Here is a 26,649-nt window from a genome sequence, read left to right as displayed (position 1 = left end):
AGTAATCATTTGTTCTTTAAAATAGAACCAAAAACAAAACTTTTTCATTTTGAATGGAAAAAGGAAGGGTTAGAACCCCTGTGGGCTTTACTTTTGCCATCTGTTTCCCCATTGGGGAGATTTCTTTTCGCTTCCCATCCCATAGCCAAAACAGGAAGCGAGAGGAAGTCACTCCACAGTGAGGAACCCCAGAACTCGTGTCCCCACTAAGGTGTAGCACCGAGGCGTGTAGGAGGGAGGGTGTAGCACTGAGGGGTGTGTGGGGGAGGGTGTAGCACTGAGGAATGTGTGTGTGTGTGTGAGGGGGTGGGGTAGCACCAGGGGGTGTAGGAGGGAGAGTGTAGTACTGAGGGATGTGGGGGGGAGGGTGTAGCACTGAGGAGTGTAGGAGGGAGGGTGTAGCACTGAGGGGTGTAGGAGGGAGGGTGTAGCACTGAGGGGTGTGGGGGGGGGTGTAGCACTGAGGAGTGTAGGAGGGAGGGTGTAGCACTGAGGGGTGTAGGAGGGAGGGTGTAGCACTGAGGGGTGTGGGGGGGGGGAGGTGTAGCACTGAGGGATGTAGGAGGGGGGATGTAGCACTGAGGGGTGTAGAAGGGAGGGTGTAGCACTGAGGGGTGTGGGGGGGGAGGGTGTAGCACTGAGGGGTGTAGGAGGGAGGATGTAGCACTGAGGGGTGTGTGTGGGTAGGGTGTAGCACTGAGGGGTGTGGGGGGGGGTGTAGCACTGAGGGGTGTGGGGGGGGGGGAGGGTGTAGCACTGAGGAATGTAGGAGAGAGGGTGTAGCACTGAGGAATGTAGGAGAGAGGGTGTAGCACTGAGAGGTGTAGGGAGGAGGGTGTAGCACTGAGGGATGTAGGAGGGAGGGTGTAGCACTGAGGGGGTGTAGGAGGGAGGGTGTAGCACTGAGGGGGTGTGGGGGGAGGGTGTTGCACTGAGGAATGTAGGGAGGAGGGTGTAGCACTGAGGGGTGTAGAGGGAGGGTGTAGCACTGAGGGATGTAGGAGGGAGGGTGTAGCACTGAGGGGTGTAGGGGGGAGGGTGCAGCACTGAGGGGTGTAGGGGGGAAAAGTAGCACTGAGGGGTGTAGGAGGGAGGGTGTAGCACTGAGGGGTGTGGGGGGGTGTAGCACTGAGGAGTGTAGGAGGGAGGGTGTAGCACTGAGGGGTGTAGGAGGGAGGGTGTAGCACTGAGGGGTGTGGGGGGGGAGGTGTAGCACTGAGGGATGTAGGAGGGGGGATGTAGCACTGAGGGGTGTAGAAGGGAGGGTGTAGCACTGAGGGGTGTGGGGGGGGGAGGGTGTAGCACTGAGGGGTGTAGGAGGGAGGATGTAGCACTGAGGGGTGTGTGTGGGTAGGGTGTAGCACTGAGGGGTGTGGGGGGGGGTGTAGCACTGAGGGGTGTGGGGGGGGGGGAGGGTGTAGCACTGAGGAATGTAGGAGAGAGGGTGTAGCACTGAGGAATGTAGGAGAGAGGGTGTAGCACTGAGAGGTGTAGGGAGGAGGGTGTAGCACTGAGGGATGTAGGAGGGAGGGTGTAGCACTGAGGGGGTGTAGGAGGGAGGGTGTAGCACTGAGGGGGTGTGGGGGGAGGGTGTTGCACTGAGGAATGTAGGGAGGAGGGTGTAGCACTGAGGGGTGTAGAGGGAGGGTGTAGCACTGAGGGATGTAGGAGGGAGGGTGTAGCACTGAGGGGTGTAGGGGGGAGGGTGCAGCACTGAGGGGTGTAGGGGGGAAAAGTAGCACTGAGGGGTGTAGGAGGGAGGGTGTAGCACTGAGGGGTGTGGGGGGGTGTAGCACTGAGGAGTGTAGGAGGGAGGGTGTAGCACTGAGGGGTGTAGGAGGGAGGGTGTAGCACTGAGGGGTGTGGGGGGGGAGGTGTAGCACTGAGGGATGTAGGAGGGGGGATGTAGCACTGAGGGGTGTAGAAGGGAGGGTGTAGCACTGAGGGGTGTGGGGGGGGGGGAGGGTGTAGCACTGAGGGGTGTAGGAGGGAGGATGTAGCACTGAGGGGTGTGTGTGGGTAGGGTGTAGCACTGAGGGGTGTGGGGGGGGGGTGTAGCACTGAGGGGTGTGGGGGGGGGGAGGGTGTAGCACTGAGGAATGTAGGAGAGAGGGTGTAGCACTGAGGAATGTAGGAGAGAGGGTGTAGCACTGAGAGGTGTAGGGAGGAGGGTGTAGCACTGAGGGATGTAGGAGGGAGGGTGTAGCACTGAGGGGGTGTAGGAGGGAGGGTGTAGCACTGAGGGGGTGTAGGAGGGAGGGTGTAGCACTGAGGGGGTGTGGGGGGGAGGGTGTTGCACTGAGGAATGTAGGGAGGAGGGTGTAGCACTGAGGGGTGTAGAGGGAGGGTGTAGCACTGAGGGATGTAGGAGGGAGGGTGTAGCACTGAGGGGTGTAGGGGGGAGGGTGCAGCACTGAGGGGTGTAGGGGGGAAAAGTAGCACTGAGGGGTGTAGGGGGAGGGTGTAGCACTGAGGGGTGTAGGGGGGAGGGTGTAGCACTGAGGGGTGTAGGGGGGAGGCTGTAGCACTGAGGGGTGTAGGGGGGAGGCTGTAGCACTGAGGGGTGTAGGGGGGAAAGCAGCACTGAGAGGGGTTGCAGCAGGGCTAGGCCAAGGGATAGGCAGAAGAGTCAGCTACCCTGGGCCTGCAGCCTAAGCTGCTGAAGTAGCTCATAGCTGGGGGGTGGGGGGAGGGTGTCGCACTGAGGGGTGGGGGGGGGGGTACTTGGGCCTTTTTGATGTCGGTGCTCAAGGGCCTTGTTGTGACACTATCAATAGTCTTTTTTTTTGCCTCTCCTGACCACCTCTGGACATTCGTGGACCAAACTTTGCAAATGAAAGTAGGAGGAAGGGTTACTTAGAGGAGTCAGAAGACTCCCTGCAGTTCAGTCATGAAGCCATCTTTGGTTTCTCTTGTCCTTTAATAGAAGCAGACGGCAAGCTTCCTAAAACAAACCCACAAGGGGCGGAGCTTGTACAAAAAAGGGCATCAATATTTTAAAAAAGTGTTCTCGGGGCACCACCAGGCCCCGTGTAGCCAGAACCCTCAAATGTCACGCTGACTAGACCTGTACCCATAATGCCTCAGTGTGGTCGATGGCAGTAGGTCTACCCACAATCCTGTGCTGCGGCGCGGCTTGTGACTTTTAGCCCTTGCCCTCGCCCAGTTTCCCCAGGTTGTGAATGGCTTTGTTTTCCAGCAGCTCCACCTTCTTATCGCTCGGGATGGCGGCGTTATTCAGCATGGCTTTCACCAGGGTGGTGATGGGCACGGAGTAGGCCGTAGGGAACATGTAGGATATGGGGGCCATCATCTTCCTGATGAACCACTCGGCTGGGCGAGACTCTTGTCGGTCACAAAGGAGGACGCTGTACAAAGAGGAAGAGGGCATGCTATGGGTATTATGGAGGCATTGTAGTCCTTCAAGTAGCAATCTGAGCTCCCCCTCCGATCAGTGACTCGGCAGCTCAGCTCCCCCTCCCAGCAGTGATTCATCAGTTCAGCTCCTCCTCCCAGCAGTGACTCGGCAGCTCAGCTCCCCCTCCCAGCAGTGACTCGGCAGCTCAGCTCCCCCTCCCAGCAGTGACTCGGCAGCTCAGTTCCCCTCCCAGCAGTGACTCTGCAGCTCTGCTCCCCTTCCCAGCAGTGACTCGGCAGCTCTGCTCCCCCTTACTTTTCCCCCAAAGTGTCTCAGCAGCTCAGCTCCCCCTCCCAGCAGTGACTGAACTGCTTAGTTTCCCCCTCATGGTAGTATTTCAGCAGCTCAGCTTCTCCTCCCAAGTTTCTCAGCAGCTCAACTCCCTCCTACCAGCAGTGACTCAGACGCTCAGCTGCCCCCCATCAGCAGCTCAACCTCCCCTACCAGTAGTGTCTCAGCAGCTCAGATCGCCCCTTCCAGAAAGGATTCAGGAGCTTAGTTGCTTAGTTCCCCAACCCAGCACTGACTTAGAAGCTCAGCCCCCCCCAGCAGTGACTCAGCAGCTCAGCCCCCCCCCCCCCCCCCCTCGGCAGTAGCTCAGCAGCTCAGCTGTCCCCCCCACCCCAGCAGCTCAGCTACCTTTACCAGTAGTGTCTCAGCAGCTCAAATCCCACCTCCCAGAAAGGAACCAGTTGCTTAGTTCCCCCAACCCAAGCACTGACCCAGAAGCTCAGTCGTCCCCCCTTCCTCCCACCATAATTGACTTCGCAGCGCAGCTTCCCCCTCCCAGCAGTGACTCTACAGCGCAGCTACCCTCCCTTCAGAAGTGACTCAGCAACTCAGCTCCCCCCCTCCCAGCAGTGACTCAGCAGCTCAGCTTCCCCCTCCCAGCAGTCACTCAGCAGCTCAGCATCCCCCCCAAGCAGTGACTCAGCAGCCCAGCTACCCCTCCCAGCATGGACTCAGCAGCTCAGTTCCTCCTCCCATAGGTAGTGACTCAGCAGCTCAGCTCCCCCTCCCAGTAGTGACTCAGCAGCTCAGCTCCCCCTCCCAGCAGTTACTCAGCAGCTCAGCTTCCCCTTCCATCAGTGACTCAGCAGCTCAGCTCCCCCCCCCCAGCAGTGACTCAGCAGCCCAGCTTCCCCCCCCCAGCAGTGACTCAGCAGCCCAGCTCCCCCCTCCCAGCAGTGACTCAGCAGCCCAGCTCCCCCCCCAGTATCGACTCAGCAGCTCAGCTCCCCCCTCCCCCAACAGTGCTGATTGCCTATAAGTTGGTGTGGGAGATTTATACTCACGCTGGCCTGAAGATGGTGTATCGATCAAATCCCATTTCTTCTATTTCAGCTTCGACTTCTCCCTGATAACAGGAGAGGAAATATATGAATGTCAGTTATGAAGATTAATACCCCGTGCCTGGCTCCCTGCACCCTCCAAGATTAATACCCCGTGCCTGGCTCCCTGCACCCTCCAAGATTAATACCCCATGCCTGGCTCCCTGCACCCTCCAAGATTAATACCCCGTGCCTGGCTCCCTGCACCCTCCAAGATTAATACCCCGTGCCTGGCTCCCTGCACCCTCCAAGATTAATACCCTGTGCCTGGCTTCCTGCACCCTCCAAGATTAATACCCCGTGCCTGGCTCCCTGCACCCTCCAAGATTAATACCCCGTGCCTGGCTTCCTGCACCCTGCAAGATTAATCCCCCGTGCCTGGCTCCCTGCACCCTCCAAGATTAATACCCCGTGCCTGGCTCCCTGCACCCTCCAAGATTAATACCCTGTGCTTGGCTCCCTGCACCCTCCAAGAATAATACCCCGTGCCTGGCAGGAGAAAAAAAAAAAGTAAAACGTTTGTAGAGGCAGCACTGCGCACACCCACGTGAGAGCGATCATTCTAGCGCCATAATTCACGGTTACCTCTAAACTGATAACCTGTAAAGGTTTATAAAGTGTTGCCTATGAAGCATTTTGGGTACTGATGTTTTGCTCCCTTTCACCGGTGCATGTCCTTTTAAGGCTTGACATGTTTGGTATCTATTTACTTGATGCAACTTCCATCTTTTATTAGTATTCCAACCAGATATTATATAACGCTTGCGTGCACTAAAATTCATTTTTAGGTTTTTTTTTTTTCTCTGAAAATATGCATTGATAATTAATTGTGCAAATGTCGTGCAACATGAACATTTTTTTTAAAAACTTGCAGCTGCCACCATTTTATTCTACGGGGCCGCCGGACAGTGGCAGTGCAGGGGTGGGTGGTTGTTTATAAACGGCCTCCCCGACTCCTGTTTGTGCGCGCTCCCTGGGAGCGCGCAGCACCACAATCCAGTGCCCGCTGTGTCCTCCGGACACAGTGGAACACCGATCGTCGTACGGGACCTCTGTGCGAGGTCCCGATCGTGTGATCACTGATTGGCCAATCAGTGATCACATGCAGAATAGTAAGCAAGATGTCACTTCTGACATCATTGCTTACTACGTGTGAAATCTGTGAATGATCACAGAGGTCACATGGTACAGGGCCATTCACAACAGCCTTGTACCATGTGACAAGCTGTGACCAATCACAGCTCACACAGTAGTTCTCAATGACTGCAAGAATGCAGCCAGAGAGAAAGAAAAATGATTGCTTTTACAGCCTTTATGGGTGTAAAAGCAATCAGTGTAAAAAAAAAAAAAAAAAATCTTTATCACCCCCCACAAGTAGTACAGTGTCACCATGGTGACAGGTGACAGTATATAAAAATAAATAAATAATATAAAAAAAAGAAAATGTAAAAAAAAAAGTTTAAAAATTATAATTTTTGGTTATAAACTAATTTGGTTTATTTTTTTTGTTACTAAAAAGATAACGGAATATATTTTGGCCAAGATTTATGATGAAATATTATTTATTTGCAAAATGTTATAAGAAAAACACTTTTTTTCAAAATTTTGGGACTTTTTCATTTACATAGCAAAACAAATTAAAAATCCCAGCGGTGAATAAATACCACCAAAATAAAGCTTTATCTGTCTCAAAAAAATGCTAAAAATTCATATGGGTACAGTGTTGCATGACCGCGCAATTGTTATTCAAAGTGTGACAGTGCTGAAAGCTGAAAATTGGCCTGGAAAGGAAGGGAGGGAAAGTGTCCGGACTGGAAGGGGGGGGGGAAGTGTCCGGACTGGAAGGGGGGGAAAGTGTCTGGACTGGAGGGGGGGGGGGGAAGTGTCCGGACTGGAAGGGGGGGAAAGTGTCCGGACTGGAAGGGAGGGAAAGTGTCCGGACTGGAAGGGGGGGAAAGTGTCCGGACTGGAAGGGAGGGAAAGTGTCCGGACTGGAAGGGGGGGAAAGTGTCCGGACTGGAAGGGGGGGGGGGAAAGTGTCCAGACTGGAAGGGGGGGGGGGAAAGTGTCCAGACTGGAAGGGGGGGGGGAAAGTGTCCAGACTGGAAGGGGGGGGGGGAAAGTGTCCAGACTGGAAGGGGGGGGGGAAAGTGTCCGGACTGGAAGGGGGGGGGGGGGAAGTGTCCGGACTGGAAGGGGGGGGGGGGAAGTGTCCGGACTGGAAGGGTGGGAAAGTGTCTGGACTGGAGGGGGGGGAAGTGTCCGGACTGGAAGGGGGGGAAAGTGTCCGGACTGGAGGGGGGGGGGGGGGGGGGAAGTGTCCGGACTGGAGGGGGGGGGGAAAGTGTCCGGACTGGAGGGGGGGGGGGGGGGGGAGTGTCCGGACTGGAGGGGGGGGGGGGGAGTGTCCGGACTGGAAGGGGGGGAAAGTGTCCGGACTGGACGGGGGGGGGGGGGGGAAAGTGTCCGGACTGGAGGGGGGGGGGGAAGTGTCCGGACTGGAGGGGGGGGGGGAAGTGTCCGGACTGGAGGGGGGGGGGGGGGAGTGTCCGGACTGGAGGGGGGGGGGGGGGGAAGTGTCCGGACTGGAGGGGGGGGGGGAAGTGTCCGGACTGGAGGGGGGGGGGGGAAGTGTCCGGACTGGAAGGGGGGGAAAGTGTCCGGACTGGAAGGGGGGAAAGTGTCCGGACTGGAGGGGGGGGAGGAAGTGTCCGGACTGGAGGGGGGGGGGGGAAAGTGTCCGGACTGGAGGGGGGGGGGAAAGTGTCCGGACTGGAAGGGGGGGAAAGTGTCCGGACTGGAGGGGGGGGGGGAGTGTCCGGACTGGAAGGGGGGGTGAAAGTGTCCGGACTGGAAGGGGGGGTGAAAGTGTCCGGACTGGAGGGGGGGGGGTGAAAGTGTCCAGACTGGAAGGGGGGGTGAAAGTGTCCGGACTGGAAGGGGGGAGGAAGTGTCCGGACTGGAGGGGGGGGGGGAAGTGTCCGGACTGGAGGGGGGGGGAAAGTGTCCGGACTGGAGGGGGGGGGGAAAGTGTCCGGACTGGAAGGGGGGGAAAGTGTCCGGACTGGAAGGGGGGGAAAGTGTCCGGACTGGAGGGGGGGGAGGAAGTGTCCGGACTGGAAGGGAGGGTGAAAGTGTCCGGACTGGAGGGGGGGTGAAAGTGTCCGGACTGGAGGGGGGGGGGTGAAAGTGTCCGGACTGGAAGGGGGGGTGAAAGTGTCCGGACTGGAAGGGGGGGTGAAAGTGTCCGGACTGGAAGGGGGGGTGAAAGTGTCCGGACTGGAAGGGGGGGGGAAGTGTCCGGACTGGAAGGGGGGAGGAAGTGTCCGGACTGGAGGGGGGGGGGAAAGTGTCCGGACTGGAGGGGGGGGGGAAAGTGTCCGGACTGGAAGGGGGGGAAAGTGTCCGGACTGGAAGGGGGGGAAAGTGTCCGGACTGGAAGGGGGGGTGAAAGTGTCCGGACTGGAAGGGGGGGTGAAAGTGTCCGGACTGGAGGGGGGGGGGGTGAAAGTGTCCGGACTGGAAGGGGGGGTGAAAGTGTCCGGACTGGAAGGGGGGGTGAAAGTGTCCGGACTGGAAGGGGGGGTGAAAGTGTCCGGACTGGAAGGGGGGGTGAAAGTGTCCGGACTGGAAGGGGGGGTGAAAGCGTCCGGACTGGAAGGGGGGGTGAAAGCGTCCGGACAGGAAGGGGGGGAAAGTGTCCGGACAGGAAGGGGGGAAAGCGTCCGGACAGGAAGGGGGGGAAAGCGTCCGGACTGGAAGGGGGGGAAAGCGTCCGGACTGGAAGGGGGGGAAAGCGTCCGGACTGGAAGGGGGGGAAAGCGTCCGGACTGGAAGGGGGGGGAAGTGTCCGGACTGGAAGGGGGGGAAGTGTCCGGACTGGAAGGGGGGGGAAGTGTCCGGACTGGAAGTGATGAAAGTATAATGCCCTTTTGGACATGTTTGCGAAAAATGAAAAAAAGAATTGTCCCAGCAGAAAAAGTGGTTAAAGCGGAGTTCCTCCCAAAAGGGGAAGTTCCATTTTAAGCCGTTGTCCCCCGCTCCCCATTAAGGATTGGCACCTTTGGGGAGGGGGGGAGGGCAGGTACCCGAATTTGGCAGTTACCCGCTTCTGCTGGGATCACCTAGGCGCTCAGAAGCGGAAGTTGTCCTCCTACCCTCCCTCCCCGAAGTCTTGTGGGACATGTGACAGGTCCCAGAAGACACATGCGCATGCGCAGAGGGTACCCGGCTGTGAAGCCGCAAGCTGTCACAGCCAGGTGCCCACACTGAGGATGCCGGCCTCCTGGAATACAGGACGGCCGGTGAAACGGGCTGCGGCGGGGGCAACGCGGGATCGTGGGACAGGTGAGTGGCTGCTTTTTAAAAGTCAGCAGATACAGTTTTTGTAGCTGCTGACTTTTACTTTTTTACAGGGTGAATGGATGAATGGAACTCCGACTTAATCCCTTTCTGCCAGTGACAGCCGGCCCTTTAAGGGGATTTTAAAATGTGGGGGGGGGGGGGGGGCAGTAGATGGTTTACCAATCACTGTGATTGGCTATCACACTGAACATGTGATCAAGACCCTGTCCTACCTGCTCCCAGTTGTCACCAGTGATGTGGTCACAGTGCTAGGGGTGCACAACTGAGCATGCTCCCAGCCCATGACGGTGATGCTGGCTGTATGCGTAGATACAAGTACATGCATACTGTCGGTGGGAAGGGGTTAAGTCCCCTAAAATTTCATGAAACGGCATTGGTTGGTTCGCCGTCAGCTGACCTTCACTCGGATGTAGAGGAAGCTGCTCTGTTTGTTGGCTCCCTTGGAAGATTCCAGATTGAAGTGTTTGCAGCCCCCCGACTTCGCCAGCTGTGCAGACTTCACCACGTAGTCGTGATCCACCCGGATAAAGCCAGCCTGGAGGAAAAGAAAAAAATACATTACTGAAATATTCTGCCATGGTGGGATTGCCTGTCAGATTTGAGCCCCATCCCCCCTTAGCTGAAGATGTTGCTTCTACTAATAGTAAACCTAGAAAGGAGTGAAAATATATCCATGCATGTAGTCTGATCTCTCCGGAACCTCCATCCTCCTGCCAGAGACCTCTCTAGTGATATAAAGATCTATATAGAGGAATCGGGACCTCCTTCCTCCTGCCGGTGACCCCTCTAGTGATATACAGATCTATATAGAGGAATCAGGACCTCCTTCCTCCTCCTGGTGACCCCTCTAGTGATATACAGATCTATATAGATGAATCAGGACCTCCTTCCTCCTGCCGGTGACCCCCCTAGTGATATAAAGATCTATATAGAGGAATCAGGACCTCCTTCCTCCAGCCGATGATCCCTCTAGTGATATAAAGATCTATATGGAGGAATCGGGACCTTCTCCCTCCTCCTGGTGACCCCTCTAGTGATATAAAGATCTATATAGAGGAATCGGGACCTCCTTCCTCCTGCCGGTGACCCCTCTAGTGATATAAAGATCTATATAGAGGAATCGGGACCTCCTTCCTCCTGCCGGTGACCCCTCTAGTGATAGGATCTATATAGAGGAATCAGGACCTCCTTCCTCCTCCTGGTGACCCCTCTAGTGATATAAAGATCTATATAGAGGAATCGGGACCTCCCCCCTCCTGCCGGTGACCCCTCTAGTGATATAAAGATCTATATAGAGGAATCGGGACCTCCTCCCTCCTGCCGGTGACCCCTCTAATGATATAAAGATCTATATAGAGGAATCGGGACCTCCTTCCTCCTGCCGGTGACCCCTCTAGTGATATAATGATCTATATAGAGGAATCGGGACCTCCTTCCTCCTGCCGGTGACCCCTCTAGTGATATAAAGATCTATATAGAGGAATCGGGACCTCCTTCCTCCTGCCGGTGACCCCTCTAGTGATATAAGATTTATATAGAGGAATCGGGACCTCCTTCCTCCTGCCGGTGACCCCTCTACTGACATAAAGATCTATATAGAGGAATCAGGACCTCCTTCCTCCTGCCGGTGACCCCTCTAGTGATATAAGATTTATATAGAGGAATCGGGACCTTCTCCCTCCTGCCGGTGACCCCTCTAGTGATATAAAGATCTATATAGAGGAATCAGGACCTCCTTCCTCCTGCTGGTGACCCCTCTAGTGATAGGATCTATATAGAGGAATCAGGACCTCCTTCCTCCTCCTGGTGACCCCTCTAGTGATATAAAGATCTATATAGAGGAATTGGGACCTCCTTCCTCCTGCCGGTGACCCCTCTAATGATATAAAGATCTATATAGAGGAATCGGGACCTCCTTCCTCCTGCCGGTGACCCCTCTAGTGATATAAAGATCTATATAGAGGAATCGGGACCTCCTTCCTCCTGCCGGTGACCCCCCTAGTGATATAAAGATCTATATAGAGGAATCAGGACCTCCTTCCTCCTGCCGGTGACCCCTCTAGTGATATAAAGATCTATATACAGGAATCAGGACCTCCTTCCTCCTGCCGGTGACCCCCCTAGTGATATAAAGATCTATATAGAGGAATCAGGACCTCCTTCCTCCTGCCGGTGACCCCTCTAGTGATATAAAGATCTATATACAGGAATCAGGACCTCCTTCCTCCTGCCGGTGACCCCCCTAGTGATATAAAGATCTATATAGAGGAATCAGGACCTCCTTCCTCCTGCCAGTGACCTCTCTAGTGATATAAAGATCTATATAGAGGAATCAGGACCTCCTTCCTCTTTCTGGTGACCCCTCTAGTGACATAAAGATCTATATAGAGGAATCAGGACCTCCTTCCTCCTGCCGGTGACCCCTCTAGTGATATAAAGATCTATATAGATGAATCAGGACCTCCTTCCTCCTGCCGGTGACCCCTCTAGTGATATAAAGATCTATATAGAGGAATCAGGACCTCCTTCCTCTTTCTGGTGACCCCTCCTGCAGCTGTCTCCCTCCTCCCGGGGCAGAATGGCTCCCGCTGCTGTCAATCAAATGCCGTGCTGAGCCAGCAGGGGCAGAGCCAAGCCGCCCGTCCATGTCAATGGATACAGACAAACTGCCTCGGGAGCAAGCCCACACTGGTGCCCCCATGGAAAGCGGCTTTCCTTGGAAGCACCCACCGAATAGGAGGAACCTGTAGCGCCAGCAGGGGACCCCAGAAGAGGAGGATCTGGGCTTCTCTGTGCAATACCGCTGCACAGAGCAGGAAAGTATACAATTTTTTTTTATTTTAACTAAAAAAAGAACAAAAAAAACCCCTGAAGGTTTAATGTTGCTTTAAGTGCGCACTTAGAAATCTTTATGTACATATTATGTGGAATTGTATCAAAGCATTTGTTGAATTCAAGATTTATTTCAGACTTTGTCCAAAGCACCACCCTGTTCCAACACATTCAACCTGATTATTCTGACATCAGGAAAGCCATGCTGCTTTGTATCATTCGGTGTTTTTAAAATTCACTTTTTCAGGAAATATTCCATTAATGTTACTTCTATCGATGTTAAACTTACTGGCCTGTAGTTGTCAGCTTCTTCCTCGCTACCGGGGGCGGACTGACAACTCATGGGGCCCCCGGGCAATAGAGGATCATGGGGCCCCTGTGTCCTTGCCCAAACTCAAAAAAGCCTATGAAAAACGTACCAGGGGCACCTCATGGGGCCCCCTACTGACCCCGAGCCCTCGAGCAGTGCCTGAGTTTCCAAATGGTCAGTCCGCCCCCGCTTGCTACCCTTCATGTCAACAGGCACAACTGTCTGCCGGTAATGAGGAACGTCTCCCATTGGAAGAAGAAGATGATTAAAAAGCTCAGTTAATGGTCCACCATTTATACCCCAGAATTCTGATAGAACCCTGGTATCAGGACCAGGACAAGGGGTGGGCAGGAGGGGCAGCGGCCCAGGGCTCAAGAGAGAGTTTCTGCTGTGTTGGAGCTTATTGGAAAATAATGTCAATTTACAAATTTCAAGAAGAATTACAAACCATTTGCATTAAACTGTATCTGACGCCAATATTTTATCTTGGTTTTGGATGGAGTGTGAAAAGAACAATTCGAACAATTGGAAGAAAATAGATCCGGGAGCACTCACAGCGTCCTGTTTCTTCATTTGCAGCCAAACAAAGGCTAAAAACAATGGAGAGTTTATCTTGCCAAGGATCGTCTCCTGCGCAATAAGCAAAGCGCGTAGATGGCGTGGAAAACGGTCATTGGCTGGATAAATGGAACGGTTCTCAGCCCGTGTTTTGTTGCAAATAAAGAACCGGTTTGCCGTGAGTGTTCCTGAATCTTGCTTTCTTTAGATGGCTTTAATTCTGATCGGTAGGACACTGTTGGGAGATTGGGGGGCACTATGGAAGGCACTACAGGAGGCTGGTGGGCACTGCACTGTTGGGGTTGAGGGCTCTCAGGGAACCTGAGGGCACAGTGGGGGGCTGGACAGCACTGTTGGCATTGAGGGCTCTCAGAAGACCTGGAAGCATAGTGGGGGGGGGGGGTTGGACAGCACTGCTGGCATTGAGGGCTCTCAGGGGACCTGAAAGCACAGTGGGAGGGTTGGACAACACTGCTGGGGATGAAGGCTAGCAGGGGGGCTAGGGGTACAGTGGGGGGTTGGACAGCACTGGTGCGGTAGAGGGCTCTCAAGGGGCCTAGGGGCACTGTGGAGGGTTGGACTGCACTGATGGGGTTGAGGGCTCTCAGGGGACCTGGAAGCACAGTGGGGGGGGGGTTGGATAGCACTGTTGGGGTTGAGGGCTCTCAAGGGGCCTAGGGGCACTGTGGAGGGTTGGACAGCACTGGTGGGGTTGAGGGCTCTCAAGGGGCCAAGGAGCACTGTGGAGGGTTGGACAGCACTGGTGGGGTTGAGTGCTCTCAAGGGGCCAAGGAGCACTGTGGAGGGTTGGACAGCACTGGTGGGGTTGAGGGCTCTCAGGGAGCCTGAGGGCACAGTGGGGGGGTTGGACAGCACTGTTGAGGTCTCTCAAGAGGCCTAGGGGCACTGTGGAGGGTCGGACAGTACTGTTGGGGTTGAGGGCTCTCAGGAGGCCTGAGGGCACAGTGAGGAACTGGACAGTACTGTTGGGGTTGAGGGCTCTCAGGGGGCCTGAGGGCACAGTGAGGAACTGGACAGCACTGTTGGCATTGAGGGCTCTCAGGGGACCTGGAAGCACAGTGGGGGGTTGGACTGCACTGTTGGGGTTGAGGGCTCTCAGGGGGCCTGATGGCACAGTGGGGGGCTGGACAGCACTGTTGGCATTGAGGGCTCTCGGGGGACCTGGAAGCATGGGGGGGGGGGGTGGACAGCACTGCTGAGGTTGAGGGATCTCAGGGGGCCTAGGGGCACTGTGGAGGGTCGGGCAGCACTGGTGGGGTTGAGGGCTCACAGGGGGCCTGGAAGCACAGTGTGGACGTTGGACAGCACTGTTGGGGTTGAGGGCTGCCAAGGGGCCTAGGGGCCCAAACTTTGGGCCCTGAGCCAGGAGTGATTTTGCACTTGCATTTTGTCACACGACACGTGCCACATTTCAAAGCATTTTTTTTAAGTCCAGAGGTGAGCATTGAGGCGCCATTCACATCTCAGAGTTTATGATTGTGCGGCAAACTGCAGAAAAGGCAATCTTTGCCTTGTGTCTTGGAAATGCACTGCAAGCGCACATCAGGCTTCTGTTCCTTCCAGGTCACGGCTCATGCGCATATACTTTTCGGAAAAACGATCGTACGATTTGACCATCATTGAGTCGAAAATCGGTCGTTTTTCATGAAATTTCCAACATGCCCAATCACCAAAAAGTCCAATATCCAATTCCTTCCATTGATACATTGTATCCATTTCCTTCCATTGATACATTGTATCCATTTCCTTCCATTGATACATTGTATCCAATTCAATCCATCAATACACTTTGTCCAATTCCTTCCATGGATACAATGTATCCATTTCCTTCCATGGCTACATTGTAACCATTTCCTTCCATGGATACATTGTAACCAATTCCTTACACCGATACATTGTATCCATTTCCTTCCATCGATACATTGTACCCATTTCCTTCCATCGATACATTGTATCCATTTCCTTCCATTGATCCATTTCCTTCCATCAATACATTGTACCCATTTCCTTCCATCGATACATTGTATCCATTTCCTTCCATTGATCCATTGTATCCATTTCTTTCCATCTATACAGTGTACCCATTTCTTTCCATCGATACATTGTATCCATTTCCTTCCATCGATACATTGTACCCATTTCCTTCCATCGATACATTGTACCCATTTCCTTCCATCGATACATTGTACCCATTTCCTTCCATCGATACATTGTATCCATTTCCTTCCATTGATACCCAATTCCTTCCATGGATACATTGTATCCATTTCCTTCCAGCGATACATTGTATCCATTTCCTTCCATCAATACACTGTGTTCAATTCGTTCCATTGATACATTGTGCCCATTTCTTTCCATAGATACATTGTATCCATTTCCTTCCATTGGTACATTGTATTCATTTCTTTCCAGTGATACATTGTACCCATTTCCCTCCATCGATACATTGTATACATTTCCTTCCATGGGAACGCAGGACTGTTTATTATCCTTCAAATCATTTGTGCCAATACAATTCTCTGATTATTTTGTTACCTCTCAGGGGACCGGCCTCCGGGGACGCCGCAGTTTTGTCCACCGCGATTCTCACACTCGTACGAAAATTCCTGCACAGCTTTGTCCAGCTGGCCAATCGGGAGCCGCGCTACCCACGCTGCCGCCTGGCAACCTCTTGGCTGGCCAAGGTGTAATTTGATTAAAGCGAGCCTCTAATTTCCCCGGCTTTACTTCTGCATTAAATGCGGCTTAATGGAGCCCCAGCCATCCTCCATTGTCTGCGGGAAATTAAAGTGACACAAATACCCGCCGCTCCCTTCCCCGAGGTGATTAGCCCGTCAGCTCAGCTGAATGCCATCACAAGCCGGCGTCCCTCTATTCACCGGACTCACTTGGCAATGACAAAGTCCTCCTTGAGGGACGGGCAGGGGAGAAGCTTGGGGTCCCGCCACCTTTAACCTATCATTCCCCGACAATGGACGCCGCCTGACGAAATGTCCGCACCTTTGTGTCCGATAGAAGTGATGTGCGGGCATTCGGCTTCTCCATCGCTCCGAATCCTTCCACCGCGCTGCAGCAGACGGTACGGATCCTACACAATGGGTTAGACGCGCCGAAAAAAAAAGAAGAAAAAAATATCGTACGCCGCACTTCACGCCAAACAATGCGCCCAATTAAAAGAGTTTTGTTGCGCTTTTTCTATCCGAGATCTATGAAGCTGCCACATTACATCAAAACGCTCCTTTACAAATTGCATGAAGCGTGTTGCCCAAATGGGAGCAGGAGCTTCTTTTTGGGCAACGAACGTGCCTAGGGCAGCCAATTCAAGCCAATGGGCTGCCATCAGGGGCGGACTGACAACTCATGGGGCCCCCAGGCAATAGGGGATCATGGGGCCTCTGTGTCCTCACTTAAACCCAAAGCACCCCCAAAAAAGCCTATAAAAGGTACCAGAGGCATCTCATGGGGCCCTTTACTGACCACGGGCCCTTGGGCAATAGGGGATCATGGGGTCCCTGTGTCCTCACCCACACGCAAAGCACACCCAAAAAAGCCTATAAAAGGTACCAAAGGCATCTCATGGGGCCCTTTACTGACCGCGGGCCCCCGGGCAATAGGGGATCATGGGGCCCCTGTGTCCTCACCCACACTCAAAGCACCCCCAAAAAAGCCTATAAAAAGGTACCAGAGGCATCTCATGGGGCCCTTTACTGACCCCGGGCCCTTGGGCAATAGGGGATCATGGGGCCCCTGTGTCCTCACCCACACGCAAAGCACACCCAAAAAAGCCTATAAAAAGGTACCAGAGGCATCTCATGGGGCCCTTTACTGACCCCGGGCCCTTGGGCAATAGGGGATCATGGGGCCCCTGTGTCCTCACCCACACGCAAAGCACACCCAAAAAAGCCTATAAAAGGTACCAGAGGCATCTCATGGGGCCCCTTACTGACCCCGGGCCCTTGGGAATTGGCCGAGTTTCCAAATGGTCAGTCCGCCCCTGGCTGCCATATACGACGTGCAGAATCACATGAATATCGCAATGGCAAAATAGCGTAGTGGGAACGCTGTGAACAGAGCCTAATGCAGACCATACATGGGTCAAATTCCGAATGATTTTTCATTCGAAGATCGAAAAGGTCGTTCACTCGGTAATCCGATGGCGCCATCAATGATTTGGAAAATCGGCCGTCCGAGTCATAAAGTTCACCCCATATAACAGGCAAAACTTCTGTTCCTTCCAGGTCACGGCTCATGGCGCATATTCTTTTCGCAAAAACGATCGTACGATTTGACCATCATTGAGCTGAAAATCGGTCATTTTTCACAAATTTTCCAACGTGCCTGATCACCGAAAAGGGGAGGAACCAGGAAAATCGGCCGGAGCCATTGACCCACTAAGAAAACGAAAATCGTCAGATTATTCTTCGGTCCGATTTTTGGATGAAAAATCAGTCGAATTTTGACCCATGTATGGCCGGCATATATGTGAAAAAAAAAAGAAAGAAATACTGTACGCCGCACTTCACGCCAAACAATGCGTCCAATTAAAAGAGAGTTTTGTTGCACTTTTTCAATCCGAGATCTATGAAGCTGCCACGTTACATCAAAACGCTCCTTTACAAATTGCATGAAGCGTGTTGCCCAAATGGGAGCAGGAGCTTCTTTTTGGGCAACGAACGTGCCTAGGGCAGCCCATGTTGTGCTTTTTGTACCCGACATCTATGAAGCTGCCACATTACATTGTCGGGTTTAGAGGTGTTTTAAAATGATCGCTGATACATTCGCCAATACCGATCGCGTTTAAAGGGACCCTGTCACCAGATCATTCATTTCAGCAATAATCTCCCCGTACGATTGGATGTGTATTGAACCTGTTTAATTCACATTATTTAGGGCTGGTTCACACCACTTGGGGTGCAACTGCATAGATTTTCCCACACCCCTATGCACCCCCATGCATCTAGCAAATGCAGGTGCGTTCGTGCCCACAAAATCACATGGTGGGCAGAACAGTGGCTAAATGGTTAGCACTTCCGCCTGGCAGTACTCGGGTCATTGGTTTAAATCCCAACCACGGCACCACCTGCCTGGAGTTTGCACGTTCTTCCTGTGCCTGCGTTGGTTTCCTCCGAGTACTCCGGTTTCCTCCCACACTCCAAAGACATGCTGGTAGGTTAGTTGGATCCCGTCTTCATTGTCTCTAGTATGTGTATGTATGAATGTGAGTTAGGGACCTTAGATTGTACGCTCCTTGAGGGTTAGGGACTGATCTATCTATCCATCTATCTATCTATATCTATCAATCAATATCTATCTATCTATCATCTATCTATATCTATCAATCAATATCTATCTATCTATCATCTATCTATATCTATCAATCAATATCTATCTATCTATCTATCTATATCTATCAATCAATATCTATCTATCATCTATCTATATCTATCAATCAATATCTATCTATTATCTATCTATCTATTATCTATCTATCTATTATCTATCTATCAATATCTATCTATCTATCTATCTATCAATCAATATCTTTCTATTATCTATCTATCTATCTATCTATCTATCTATCTATCTATCAATATCTATCTATCTATCTATCTATCTATCAATCAATATCTATCTATCTATCAATCAATATCTATCTATCTATCAATCAATATCTATCTATCTATCTATCTATCTATCTATCTATCTATTATCTATCTATTATCTATCTATCTATCTATCTATCTATCTATCTATTATCTATCTATTATCTATCTATTATCTATCTATTAATCTATCTATCTATCTATCTGTCTATTATCTATCTATCTATCATCTATCTATCTATCTATCTATCTATCTATCTATCTATCTATCTATCTATCTATCTATCTATCTATCTATCTATCTATCTATCCATTCAGTCATATCCAACCCTTGGTGATTGGATGGGCCGTCACTTGGAAGCGACTTTTTCCATGAATTCTCTTAGCAATTATTTTTACAGGGTAGGTTGCCAGGTCTTTCCCCAACCCCCACCATGCAGGAGATCCCGCATGGCCAGGGATGAACTAGGACAATTTATACAGGAGCCATTTAACCTACCAGCATGTCTTTGGAGTGTGGGAGGAAACCGGAGTACCCGGAGGAAACCCACGTAAGCACAGGGAAAACATGCAAACTCCATGCAGGAGGCGCCATGGTTGGGAATCGAACCCATGACCCAATTACTGCACACACACACTCCCTGATTTTGAATGTTCGCTCCTCACAAAGAAATGATCGGTCTATAAATCGAATGTTCGGTGTAACACTGAGAGACAGAATAGCAACAACAAATTCAGCAGAAATGCGTCTAACAAATGATGACTGATTTGCATGTTCACGAGGGAAATAAGGATTTGATCCCCTATCATTCAGCAGGATTTCTGGCTCCCAGGTGTCTTTCATACAGGTAACAAGCTGAGATTAGAAGCAGTCTCTTAAAGGGAGTGCTGCTAATCTCATTGTGTTCCCTGTATAAAAGACACCTGTCCACAGGAGACATCAAACCATCAGATTCCAAACTCTCCACCATGGCAAAGACCAAAGAGCTGTCCAAGGATGTCAGGGACAAGATGGTAGACCTACACAAGGCTGGACTGGGCTACCAAACTATGGCCAAGCAGCTTGGTGAGAAGGTGACAACAGTTGGTGCAATCATTCACAAATGGAAGAAACACAAAACAAGTGTCAGTCTCCCTAGGTCTGGTGCACCATGCAAGATCTCACCTCGTGGAGTGTCAATGATCATGAGAACAGTGAGGAATCATCCCAGAACTACACGTGAGGATCTTGTCAATGATCTCCAGGCAGCTGGGACCACAGTCACCAAGAAAACAATTGGTAACACACTACGCCGACAAGGACTGAAATCCTGCAGTACTTTTTACGTCTTTCTGCATGTTAGGCAGCCCTTTGAAATGATAAGGCTGCTGAGAAATGCGTGGGAACATGAACAAACACACGGATGCACCTTTATGGTGTGAACCAGACCTTACCTGTAGAAGGCTCCCTTTTGTAGACATCTAGGACTACTCCTGGGTGCTGCCATCTTGGATGTGATGTCAGCAGCCCCAGAAGACCCACAGCTGTCACACTAGTGACACTCTATAGCAGGCTTCACTAAATGGTGGACCGCGGTCTGGATTCGGACCGAGTCCCTGTCCAACCCAGACTGCTGCGGCCTTGCCATTCAGGAGCAGTTTGTTCCCCTCAGCTGTCGTCACCACTGACATCTACCACAGGCTGACATCGGGAGGCATGACAGTTCTGGAAGAGGGCAGGAGCTGCCAAATTAGGCAGCAGGTGATCGGTTTCTAGGACACATGGCGGTCCTAGCAACCAGTCATAAGCTGGTTAACAGGAAATGTGAAGCTCCAGTGCTCCATTCAGCGCTGTCCTGCCTCCCGATGTCATCTCTGGACCTGCTTTGTCTCCCATCCTCAGCCCTGTGTAAGATAGGAAAGGGGAGTGGGCTATACCACTGCTATGAAGGATGGGGAGGAAGCCAGGGGGGATTTAAAGGGGCAACTGAGGACATGAGTCTGAAGGAGGAGGGGGGTGATATAATGGGGGTCTGAGGACAGGAGCCTGAAGGAGGATGGAGGGGTCTGAGGACAAGAATGTAAAGGAGTGGGAGGGGGGGCTCCCCTCAGCTGTCGAGCCGCTACACCTGTGCAAGACTGAAGGGGAGGAGCCGGTACACTTGTGCAAGACTGAAGGGGAGGAGCCGGTACACCTGTGCAAGACTGAAGGGGAGGAGTCGGTACACCTGTGCAAGGCTGAAGGGGAAGAGTCGGTACACCTGTGCAAGACTGAAGGGGAGGAGCCGGTACACCTGTGCAAGACTGAAGGGGAGGAGCTGGTACGCCTGTGCAAGGCTGAAGGGGAGGAGTCGGTACACATGTGTAAGACTGAAGGGGAGGAGCCGGTATACCTGTGCAAGACTAAAGGGGAGGATCCAGTACATCTGTGCAAGACTGAAGGGGAGGAGCCGGTACATCTGTGTGAGACTGAAGGGGAGGATCCAGTACATCTGTGCAAGACTGAAGGGGAGGAGCTGGTACACCTCTGCGAGACTGAAGGGGAGGAGCCAGTACACTTGTGCAAGACTGAAGGGGAGGGGCCGGTACACCTGTGCAAGGCTGAAGGGGAGGAACCGGTACACCTGTGTAAGACTAAAGGGGAGGAGCCGGTACACCTGTGCAAGACTAAAGGGGAGGAGACAGTACACCTGTGCAAGACTGAAGGGGAGGGGCCGGTACACCTGTGGAAGACTGAAGGGGAGAAGGCGGTACAATTGTGCAAGACTGAAGGGGAGGAGCCGGTACACCTGTGGAAGACTGAAGGGGAGAAGGCGGTACAATTGTGCAAGACTGGAGGTGAGGTCTAAGTTCACCTTTCACTGTCTATGTAGCTTTAGTGTTTGATATCAGACAGACCTTTGATCTCTCATTATCAGTCAGTGTAGCTGATTTGCTCCCTTTGTTATCTAATATCTGAAGGACCGGCTGCTCTGACTGCACTCTGCTACTCCATCATTACTACTTCCAAGATCTGGCAGAGCGGTGGCTGCATTCAGCTGTTTTTTCATATTTCAGAGCCCTTCCCACTATACTGCCTGTATTGTTCAGGGAGCACGAGGGGTAATTGTTCGAGTGGCCCACACACACCAATATGGCCCTCAGTGGTACCCCTACCATACACACTCTATATCCCTTCCTCTACACCTGCGTGGGTACACTGAAGTATATCTGAAGCCAAAAACTAAGGTTACATGTACACTGGAACTCCCCTAGAGGTTGCAGCAGAAAAATGCTCAAAAAACTGTGTAACACAATTAGCCGTGTTTAGCCGCATTTAGTGCTTGGACATTTATTTATTTCATTAGCCAGAGTACTTGCCAATGAAATGAATAAATGCCTAAATGCTAAAACATGGTTAGTGCTTAGGTGCGTTTTTGCCACTTTTGCCATTTTTTTAACCAAAACATTCCTTTCCTGAACACGATTCTTCTCCGCTCAGTAGAGGGGCATTTAACTCCCCTAAACTCTGGTAAAAGCCTCTGTGTGTATGGACAGATAGGCTTTTATTGAGTTGAGTTTAGAGGCTTTGACAAAAAAAAAAAAATGCCAAAAACTCCTAAACTCACCTTTAGGAGCAGCAGTGTGCATGAGGCCTAAAGGTTTTGGCTTTTGATGCACTTAAACTACCAACAGAGGAAAATTGCAGTTGGTACCGCTTTATTCTGTTCCATAGGTTAAGAAGGGTGGGGCTGTAGGGTAGAAAGGGTGGAACCCTAAGGTAGGAAGGGAGGTGCTCTAATGTAGGAAGGGTGGAGCTCTATCGGAGGAAGGGTAGGGTTGTAGGCTATGAATGGTAGAGCTGTAGGGTAGAAAGGGTAGGGATGTAGGGTAGGAAGAGAAGAGCTCTACAGTATGAAGTGTGTGGCTGTAAGATAAGAAGAATAGGACAGGGTAGGAGAGGGCTGTAGGGTGGGTATTGTAGAGCTTCAGGGTAGGAAAGGTGGAGCTGTAAAATAGGAAGGGTGGAGCTATAGGGCAGGAAGGGTAAGTCTGAATGGTAGGAAGAATAGGGCAAATACAATAGGAAGGGTAGGGCTGTAGAGTAGGAAGGGTAGGGCTGTAGGGTGGGTAGGGTAGGGTAGGGCTGTAGGGTGGGTAGGGTAGGGCTGTAGGGTGGGTAGGGTAGGGCTGTAGGGTGGGTAGGGTAGGGTAGGGCTGTAGGGTGGGTAGGGTAGGGCTGTAGGGTGGGTAGGGTAGGGTAGGGCTGTAGAGTAGGAAGGGTAGGGCTGTAGAGTAGAAAGGATAGGGCTGTAGGGTGGGAAGGATAGGGCTGTAGGGTGGGAAGGGTAGGGCTGTAGGTTGGGAAGGGTAGAGTTTTAGGGTAGGAAAGGTGGAGCTGTAAGATAGGAAGGGTGAAGCTATAGGGTAGGAAGGCTAAGGCGAAATGGTAGGAAGAATAGGGTAAATACGATAGGAAGAGTAGGGCTGTAGGGTAGGGCTGTTGGGTGGGTAGGGTAGGGCTGTAGGGTGGGTAGGGTAGGGCTGTAGGGTGGGTAGGGTAGGGCTGTAGAGTAGGAAGGGTAGGTCTGTAGAGTAGGAAGGGTAGGTCTGTAGAGTAGGAAGGGTAGGGCTGTAGGGTAGGGTTGTAGGGTGGGTAGGGTAGAGCTGTAGGGTGGGTAGGGTAGAGTTGTAGGGTGGGTAGGGTAGGGCTGTAGGGTGAGTAGGGTAGGACTGTAGAGTAGGAAGGGTAGGGATGTAGGGTAGGAAAGGTGGAGCTGTAAGATAGGAAGGGTAAGGCTGAATGGTAGGAAGAATAGGGCAAGTATGACAGGAAGGGTAGGACTGTACAGTAGCAAGGGTAAGGCTGTAGAGTAAGAAGGGTAGGGCGGTAGGGTGGGAAGGGTAGAGCTGTGGGGTGCATAGGGTAGGGTAGGGAGGGTGGAGTTGTACGGTAGGAAGGGCAAGGCTGAATGGTAGGAAGAATAGGGCAGGTACAATAGGAAGGGTACTGCTGTAGAGTAGGAAGGGTAGGGCTGTAGGGTAGGAAGGGTAGGGCTGTAGGGTAGGAAGGGTGGAGCTGTAGGGTAGGAAGGGTAGGGTTGGAAGCGTAGGGCTGTAGGGTGGGAGGGGTAGGGCTGTAGGGTGGGAAGGGTAGGGCTGTAGGGTAGGAAGGGTAGGGTTGGAAGCGTAGGGCTGTAGGGTGGGAGGGGTAGGGCTGTAGGGTAGGAAGGGTGGAGCTGTAGGGTAGGAAGGGTAGGGTTGGAAGCGTAGGGCTGTAGGGTGGGAGGGGTAGGGCTGTAGGGTGGGAAGGGTAGGGCTGTAGGGTAGGAAGGGTGGAGCTGTAGGGTAGGAAGGGTAGGGTTGGAAGCGTAGGGCTGTAGGGTGGGAGGGGTAGGGCTGTAGGGTAGGAAGGGTGGAGCTGTAGGGTAGGGTTGGAAGCGTAGGGCTGTAGGGTGGGAGGGGTAGGGCTGTAGGGTGGGAAGGATAGAGTAGAGAGGGTGAAGTTGTAGGGTAGGAAGGGCAAGGCTGAATGGTAGGAAGAATAGGGCAGGTATAATAGGAAGGGTACTGCTGTAGGGTAGGAAGGGTGGAGCTGTAGGGTAGGAAGGGTGGAGCTGTAAGATAAGAAGGATGGAGCAATAGGATAGGAAGGGTAGGAAGAAACGGCAGGTACGACAGGAAGAGTAGAACTATAGAACCATTATGACGGCTACCTTTGAATTCCTTCCCATAATCCCTCCTTTTTGTGATTACCAGGCCAACAATTCCACACCAGCAGCCATTCTGATGAGATTTGTGTGGCCCTTTGACCACGAGCAGCCCTTCTCCCTCCCCTTCTATAAGGAGTGTTCCATATCGATGGAGTTGTGTGTCACAAAGGATCAAACCTCTCCTTGTATTACACCGATATCATCTGTCACGGCCAAGGGCCGTCCCTCTCCGCTCACCTCTCCGGATTTGGCTTTTGTAGTCCCCAGGCAACAGAACCCCACGTCATGTCCCTGGAAGGCTGCAGCATAATCATCCAACTTCTCGAAATCCACCACCTCCTGGACCTGCAGAACAGGACGGGTGTAAATACACAACACACAATAGTGACAAATTAGAGAGGATATATTTGATGGGGGGGAGTTGTTGTGGTCTTTGTCACCAGTAGGGAGATTCATTATTTGGGAAGGATATCCAAAATCTTACAGTTGTCATCAAAACAGGAACAGAGGATATTCCCTTCACTTGGGGGAGATTTCTTCCCACTTCCTGTTGTGTTTCAGGACAGATGGTAAAAGGAAATCTCCCTCAAACACATATGAACCTGAACCTGGAATCAGTCAGCTCTAAGCCCTTCTAGGTTTAGAGCTGTAAAACTCCCTATCACAACCTGCGCTCATCAGCTTCAACGGGGTGGGAAAGTGAGGGGGCTGTAAAGTAGGAAGGATGGGGCTGTAGGGTAGGGCTGTAGGGTAGGAAAGGTGGGGCTGTAGGGTAGGAAGGGTAGGGCTGTAAGGTATGAAGGGTAGGGATGTAAGGTATGAAGGGTAGGGATGTAAGGTATGAAGGGTAGGGATGTAGGGTAGGAAGGATGGGGCTGTAGGACAGAAAGGGTAAAGTTGTATGGTAAGAAAGGTGGGGCTGTAGGGTAGGAAAGTTAGGGCTGGCTGCTCTTTCCAAGGAAGTGCCATCAGACACAACCTGAGCTCATCAGCTTCAACAGGGTGCAGGAGGTGACATTAGGAGGTCTAATAGGCCCCTGACGTCTCCTTAAAGTGCCGAGTTGCATGACTGCGCAATTGTCAGTTAAAGTAACGCAGCGCCGTAACGCAAAAAAAGGCCTGGTCAGAAGGGGGAGGGGGGGTCCTCTGGAGGGCAAAAAGCAAGTAAATATAATAAACCTTCCTATCTATTTACTAACGCTCGCAGCATACGGATCACAAATAGTCCGCGATGATGGAGAGAGTTGAAGTGAAAGTACAAAATGTGCGCTGCAGTAAACGTCAAAAATGGGCGTGGCAGCAAAAGGGTTCAAAAGTATCTATTTGATCAACAACAAAAACAATAAACTTTCGGTCTGGGACGGGAGGTAGGTGGCCCCCCGGTGGGCTCTTACCAGATCCCTATACGCCTCGTCTTCGTAGTCCATCTTGCGGCGTCCAATCAGCGTGATTCTGCTGTACAGGCGACTCTGCGCGATCTCTTTCAGCAGCTCCTTCCCCGTCTCCCCGGACGCACCCAGGATGAAGCAGGATCGGTTCAGCTGCCTGTATTCCTCTCTCAACGTCTTGATGTCGGCCGCCATCCTGTAAACGCAAATTAAACGATAAACAGTGCGCTGTTCTAGAAGGCGGGGGGGGGGGGGGACTGGAATCGCTCCGACCTTATTAAAGGGGCTGTCCACCATACTGCCCCGAACTACATCACCGACCTGATATCCAAGTACCGCCCAACACGCACACTCCGCTCCTCACAAGACCTCCTTCTCTCTAGTTCCCTGGTCTCCTCCTCCCATGCCCGCCTCCAGGACTTCTCCAGGGTGTCACCCATCCTCTGGAACTCCCTGCCTCAACCCATCAGATTATCACCTACTCTCCTCTCCTTTAGGCGCACCCTGAAAACCCACCTCTTCAGGGAAGCCTACCCCACCCCCTGCTAACTTGCCGACCTCCTCCACTCTTCCTACCACTCCATCCCCCACAGCTATCTCCTCCTGTGCCACCATCCCCTCCCTCCTAGATTGTAAGCTCCAAGGAGCAGGGCCCTCGATCCCCTCATGTTTTGCATTGTATTGGTATTGTTCTGTCACATGTTCTGTGCCCTTTGTAATGTACAGCGCTGAGCGAACTATCGGCGCTTTATAAATACTGTATAATAATAATAATAATAATAATAATAATAATAATAAAAGGAGAAAAAAAAACATTTCCAGGAGATCCCGAACCGCTAAATGCGCAATTACCGGAATGGACAGAATCAGAGCGACGCTTCCCGACAGAGGAAATTTGAAGGGGTACTCCACAAAATCAGCTCTGTGATCAGCAGCTCCATCTAGTGGCCACAATGCAGTATTTTGCTGATTGGGGTGTGCTACATGGTGGCCACTAGATGGAGCTGGAAATCATAGGAAATAAACCTATTAGACACATAACAGGGCGATTATTGAAGCCAAGTTACTATTTATCGCAAAGTATGTAACTGTTGTGACAATTGCTACTTCTGATAGGATCCATTTTTGTAACTTTTCCGAAACAATGTTTC

General features: G+C 52.0%; 1 protein-coding gene across 1 annotated transcript; it reads right to left on the bottom strand.

The window, feature by feature from the left end:
• Nucleotides 1-2,600: 2,600 nt before the first annotated feature.
• Nucleotides 2,601-25,693, bottom strand: HTATIP2 (HIV-1 Tat interactive protein 2). The gene is made up of 5 exons (XM_089666737.1): nucleotides 25,505-25,693; nucleotides 24,348-24,455; nucleotides 9,512-9,649; nucleotides 4,714-4,775; nucleotides 2,601-3,368 (listed from the first exon to the last, which is right to left on the bottom strand). The coding sequence occupies exons 1-5, from the start codon at nucleotides 25,691-25,693 to the stop codon at nucleotides 3,146-3,148; spliced, it is 720 nt and encodes a 239-aa protein (XP_089522863.1). The 3' UTR covers nucleotides 2,601-3,145.
• Between the last annotated feature and the right edge of the window lie 956 nt (nucleotides 25,694-26,649).

The sequence above is a fragment of the Staurois parvus genome, unplaced genomic scaffold (assembly GCF_062004578.1).
Source record: "Staurois parvus isolate SC_StPar_1 unplaced genomic scaffold, SC_StPar_1.0 ptg002808l, whole genome shotgun sequence".
NCBI lineage: Eukaryota > Metazoa > Chordata > Amphibia > Anura > Ranidae > Staurois > Staurois parvus.
Note: the sequence above shows the minus strand (reverse complement) of the source record. Positions and strands in the feature narration are given on the sequence as shown.